Source organism: Lonchura striata, chromosome 3, assembly GCF_050655825.1.
Source record: "Lonchura striata isolate lonStrDom1 chromosome 3, ASM5065582v1, whole genome shotgun sequence".
Lineage (NCBI taxonomy): Eukaryota > Metazoa > Chordata > Aves > Passeriformes > Estrildidae > Lonchura > Lonchura striata.
Genome location: NC_140705.1, coordinates 108,513,310 through 108,519,309, shown reverse-complemented (window position 1 = coordinate 108,519,309; position 6,000 = coordinate 108,513,310). Strand labels below are relative to the sequence as shown.

The 6,000-nt window shown below is 49.2% G+C and overlaps 1 protein-coding gene across 6 annotated transcripts in view; it reads right to left on the bottom strand.

Moving 5' to 3' along the window:
* Nucleotides 1-268: 268 nt before the first annotated feature.
* The window catches only part of LOC110482761 (uncharacterized), a 58,699-nt gene continuing 52,967 nt past the window's right edge, over nucleotides 269-6,000 (bottom strand). For all 6 annotated transcript variants that reach the window (XM_085576085.1, XM_085576084.1, XM_085576087.1 and 3 more), the window contains one exon: nucleotides 269-2,678. In XM_085576085.1, coding sequence (XP_085432211.1) covers nucleotides 2,638-2,678 — 41 coding nt within the window. In that variant the 3' untranslated portion in view covers nucleotides 269-2,637. The remainder of the gene's footprint in view (nucleotides 2,679-6,000) is intronic.

Here is a 6,000-nt window from a genome sequence, read left to right as displayed (position 1 = left end):
AGCCAAAGCACCATCTTGGTGAGGGGAGCACCAGTGAGGGACAATACACCATACCTCAAATGGAGCAGCTGCACATACAAAGAAGCTGGCTTTCATTTTGGAAAAGCTCTTCATTTTCAAAGCCATCCACTTGCAGGTGTGGCCTCCTTGCATTGTGAAGTGCTTGGGACTGGCTGCACTGTGTCACAGCTCACTCTACCCCAGCCCCTCCATACCCTTGTGCCCACAAACACCCAGAAGATGGCAAACGAGCGAGACCCACCAGAGGTGTGAATATAGAAGCTGTTACACTTTATTTCATTGTGGATTTTTAATTTTTTTTTTTATTTTTTGTTCTGATTGAAAAAGAAAAGACAGAAAAGTTACAAAAGTAGTAAAAGGCAACAATATCCGCAGGACATCCCTGTTCCCTGCTCCCACAAGGGGCAAGGCAGCCTGCCCCACCTGCTGGCTGGCAGGAACACACCTCTGAGCCCCAGCACCTTGGCAGCCCTTGCTGAGCAAAGCCTGAGGCTGCAAGGCCATGTAGGGGCTGCCAGCCCAGCCATTTGCACAAGGAATGCACCTCTTAGATGGGTACCAGGCTATGGCTGTCCCATCTCCTGAGCACAGGGATGGGTTTGGTCCAAAGGAGCAATGCTTCCTGTCCTGCACTGGTCAGCTTGGTCTGGCAGCAGTTAAAAAGCTGAGGTGTGCCATCAAAACAAGACAAGCAGAATTTCTACAGGGGCAGGAGGAATCAGCAGAGGAACTGCACCCTCTTGGAAATAGAGACTTGCAGGGAATCATGGTGGTCTGCCAGAGGTCCCTCACCAGAAAACACAAGTGACCTCTTGGAGGTGATGCTGGTGCAGGGGGTGGTCCAGCTGTCATAGCCTGGAGCCAAACAGCAGGCAGAGCTGGGACAGCATCAGGACAGACATCCCCTCACCACCTTGCCCAGCTGCTCTGCCTGCCTGAATGACAGGAGTTAGGGAGAAGAAGGGGGTGGGAGATTCAGGTCCCCAAGCCTGCAGCCTTTGGACTTTCCCCAGGGGTCTCAGTGAAGGGCCCAGACTAGCTCACTGGGTAGCCTCCTGCTGGCAGCTGGACTGACCACTGGTCTCAACCAAAGAGCAGCATCAAAGACTCTACACTGAGGCAGATTTAAAATCACAAAAATTATTTTGTATTACTCACAGTTGCTCCTCCTGATTTGGACAAACTACTTGCTTGCCCTGACACTCGGATACAGGCTCATGGTGGGCAATGCCTACACCAAGAGGTTACTCTCTCCACCAGGTGCAGCAAGAGGAAAGGCCTTGCTCCTCTGCCTCAACAGGAGAGGCAAGAGCTTGTTCTATTAACTCCTGCCTTTGGCACAAAACACACACATGCCTCTAGGACAGATCCCAGCCAAACACCAGTGGTAGCAAGGTCTAGCATGGTCCCAACAGCACCAGAACTGTCTGTGGAGAAATATCCCTCACCTTCACTCAAACTCCCCTCCTGTTTCTCACATCAACAGCCACAAAATCGACTTTATCCCCATTCCTTGCTTCATCTGGGAATATTGTCCCACTGATATCGGAAGAGTGCAACTGAATTTAACAGCTGGCCCAAACAAGGGAAGTGGAAAGCTTGCTGGAGATATTAAATTGGATTGAGTTTGGTGGTGCCAGTTACATTCACTATCATATAGTGGGACAATAGTATGGAGAAGTGTTACATACTGCCTCAGCAGAGAAGAGATCCATGAGCACAGAGTCACCACCAAGTTCCTCTCTTTGATGATGCTGAGAGGACTGAAGGTGAGCGCTGCATTTTCCTCGAGGGCTCAACACAGACCTTCCAATTCTAGAATTTTATTCTAACCGCAGATGTACATATGAATGTCTCACTCTCCCATTTCAATCTCTTTTTGGACAGTATCAATAAACTGCCAGCAGATCATCCAGCATGCACAGCTAAATGTGCCAGTTACTCCTCCACACACCTCCCTGTCCTAGGGTTTTCCACTTAAGAGCTTGATGTGAATGCAATTGTAACAATCTCAGAGAGGGATCTTCTTGTTTTGCAAATAACTCTGTATAGCCTCTTTCTCCAATCCTGAGCTCACTTCTGAGTGGGAGAAGTGTCAGGTCTATAGCAAAGCACTGTAGACCCAGGTATCCTTGGGAAACTGGATTTGGTTTCACAGCTTGATCACACATCCCTGCTGCCATGCAGGTTATACTAACCCCTGAACACCTCCTGGATATCTTCAGTTGCCACCATCCTCATGTTTGACACTGCCTTGGTAGCAGTTCTTGTGGTTTGTGGACCTGACTGGTTTGTTTTGCCCTGAAAGACAAAACTCACCCCCTTTGCCACTGCTCGGATCCGTCAGTGGTGTGAGAACAGGCACTGCTGCCAAGCCATTCGCTTCTTCCTGCCAGAGCAGCTGCATTGCAAAGATGTGGCATTGCCCCTTCTTCTCCCACCCCTCCCCCTGGGTATCATCACCTCCCCTTCTCCCTGCCAGGCAGGACACCAGTTGATAGTTCCTGAGGTTTTTTGGAGAAACTCCTTCAGTAGGCACATGACGGTTCTTCCACTGGAGCTATCGGGCTCAGCGGCTTCAAGGTGCTGAGGGAACGGAAGGCAAAAGTGGAGGGGTCATACATAAAGTGGGGCGGCGGGCGGCCTCCGTTGACGCTCTGCAGGGGAATAAAAAGAGGCATGAAGTCAGTGCTCATGGCAGCTGCAAACAGTGAAGTTCCTGCCCTGAGTGCTTTGTCATCCCCCTCTCTGCTACAATTACACCTCCTTGAATGGGTGGTCATGCCTGCACTTGCAGCAAATGGCACCAACGTAAGCAGTGCGAGCACTTTGCTCACTTCCTTGCTCTTACCCTTCCAGATAAAAAGCAGGCACACCTCCCTTCCTCCAGGACTGAGGTCCCTAGGATCCACCTGACTAGGGTCCATGGCACCTGTAGCCACTAAGTGAAACAGGATATCCATGATGCATTCAGAGTACCAGAGACAGAAAAGCATCGCTACCAAGAGGCATCACACAGAAAAGCTAAATTCACTTGGCCTTGAAGTAAGATTTCATACCCTTTTAGAGTGTGGAGACAAACCAAGTTCTCTGGAAATGCGCTTTTCAGCCCCATTTTTCAACAGCTCTCCAATAAGGATTTACAAACCACTCTTTCTTAAAGTCCCAGGCATGCTGAAACTCTCCAGGGGTTTGGTTCCAGACTCTACAGTTTGGCGAGGAATGGCTGAGAAATGCTTGAAGGAAAATATCCCATCCCCAAGCCCTGACAGTCTGGTTTTACCATGGCCAATAGTTCTCTCCCCTTTTGCTCCCAGTGCTCAGAGCATGGCCAGAGCAGGTCCAGAGTAAGGAGGCCAGAAATAGCCATGTACTCCCTGAACTGTGTGACAGGACAGAAATGCTGTTTTCCACTAGGCTGTACTGGGATATGTGGATCTCAGAGGAATCATAATGCCAAAGAAGCAATTCCAGTCTATTAAATGTGAAGAGCTTTGTTTTTTCTTTTCAGGATCTTTTGTTTGTTTCTTTCCTTATGCAAGCAGAAGCACCAGTTGGACAGCTATTTCACTGATCCTTTCTGGCCAGGAGAGGAGGTCTCACTTGCTCAAGGGTGCAGGAGAGTGTTTAATCATGATTCTGTAAAGTTCATTCCCAAGGAATATGTGGAAGTTCAGCAGCTCAGAAACTCATGCAAACATTACCTACTCTCATCTCATTTCCATCACTCTTGGGAAGGGCTTTACCACTATTTTCACAGAGGTTAGGAAAATCCCAATGAGAAATAGGATAGAAAAAAAACCCAAAAACCGACAGATTGGGTAGAGAAGTGATTGAGAGCAGCCCTGCAAGAAAGGACTTGGGGGTGGCAGTTGGCGAAAAACTCAGTGTGAGCCAGCAGTGTGTACTCACAGCTCAGAAAGCCACTGGAATCCTAGGCTGCATCAAAAGCAGAAGAGTCAAAGGAAGTGATTGTCCCTCTCTGCTCTTGCTGAGACCCCCACCTGGACTACTGCATCCAGCTGTGGAGTCCCCAACAGAATGACATGAAATTGTTGGAGCAAGTCCAGAGGAATACATGAAGTTGTTAAGAGGACTGGAGCACCTCCCAGTGAAGATAGGCTGAGAAAGTTGGAGCTGCTCAGCCTGGAGGGAAAAAGGCAGCATGGAGACCTCACAGGAACCTTCCAGAGTCTGGAAACGGACTTCAGGGAAGCCAGAAAGAGACTCTTCCTCAAGAACTGTAGTGACAAGATAAAGAGTTATGGGTACAAATTTGAAGAGGTGAAATTTATCTAGATATTAGGAGGACATTCTTTCCTGTGAGGGTGGTGAGACACTGGAACAGGTTGCTCAGGGAGGTCCCAACCCTGGCAGTGTCCAAGGTGAGGCTGGGTGATGGGAGACATCCCTACACATGGCAGGTGGGATTACAACCAGAAGATCTTTACGGTCACTTCCAACTTTTAACATTCTGTGTGATTCAGACTGGGCTCTGGTGTTATGTGACTCCCTGTTCCTTTTCTAGGCCTTTCCTTACTAGAACTATGGTCTCCTTTGCTTAGCCTGCACTGTGTTCCTCAAAGAATTAGGCTTTGTAGGAACAATTACCAACTCTACTGTCTCACAGAAGACAGAGGTTCATTTCAGCACTTCAGATTCAGGTCTATCACACACCTAACAGCATGGCAAGGTGATGTTTCAATGCCTCCCCTCTCCTCTGCTTGGGTTTTAACTTGTCATCACAAGACAGCAACACAAAAATATCCCCTAAAAGCTGCTCAGATGGTTTGTCTCACCCAAACACACACAGCAAATCAGAGTGAGCTAAGGAAGTGTCCACGCCAGGCCCTGAGTGCTGCCATAACTGCAGCAGGATCTGGAAGCCTCTTGTCTCCAAGGCTCTTGGCCACAGCTCAGCCCCACTGGGAAACAGCCTTCATGTCAGGAAAGACCTCTAAAAGCCAGTGTGGGCAGCATGTTCCTGCCTAGTTGGTATCTCTTCTGCAAATTAAGACAGGCACTAGAGAATGGAAAATGCCAACATGGTGCTTGGCATCAGCTGTGCCTGGAGTTTCAGCCAGCAAATCCTGCCCTGCTACATCCCCCTGACACCTTGGCCAGCAGAATAAGAAAACAAGAGAGGCAGATTTAAGGGCCTTTACTCAATAGCCACCTGCTGTGGGGTTATATGTGGTGTATGCTCTGGCAGGCCTCAGAGCTGGAAGGTAACATAGCAACCCCTATTCAAAGCTAAGGGGTAGAATAAATCAGCACATTTGTCCTTCTCTAGAGCAGAGAAGGTCCCCTGCCAGTGCCAAGAGGGAATGGGAACAAAGAGCCTGGCAGTCCCCTCCATTTTGAAATGCCAGACAGGATTAGGGAAGGCAGCTGAATCCGCTCATTTTTGGCAGAGGGCAGATGAAGAGGCTGGGGAAAGACAGGTCCAAACAACAGACAAAAGTCATCTACAAAACTCACCAGGCTTTGGGTGGAAAGCTGTGCTGTGGTTTCTCTCTGGGTCTTCTTCTGGGCCCAATGTGTAGGGCAGGGAGACTTCCCAGGGCACTGCCAGGACGATGGGCACAGAACAGGTGAGGTTGAAAGTCAGGGATGTGAGAAGATGCAGGAGGATGCAGAGACTGACGGGCAGTCATGCAGCTGCAAGTGAGGCTCAAAATGCACCCAATCCTGCCTCTTCATTGTGGCGCCTCTCAAGCAGCCACGAGATGACCACTGGCTTTCAACAACCACAGACAAGGGCAGAGTGAGAACAGGTTTGTGCCCAACTGCAGGCAGCAACAGGAGAGGCAGTAACCTGACTGCCCTGATCCATAGCAACACTGACCAATCTGCATTCCTTTATAACCCTGAGCAACACAGGATCCTCATGCACCTGCTCCCTGACTGATTGGGCAGCACGTCTGGTACCTACATTGCTGGAGGTAAGAAATCTCCAAATCCCTCAACTCTCCTCTT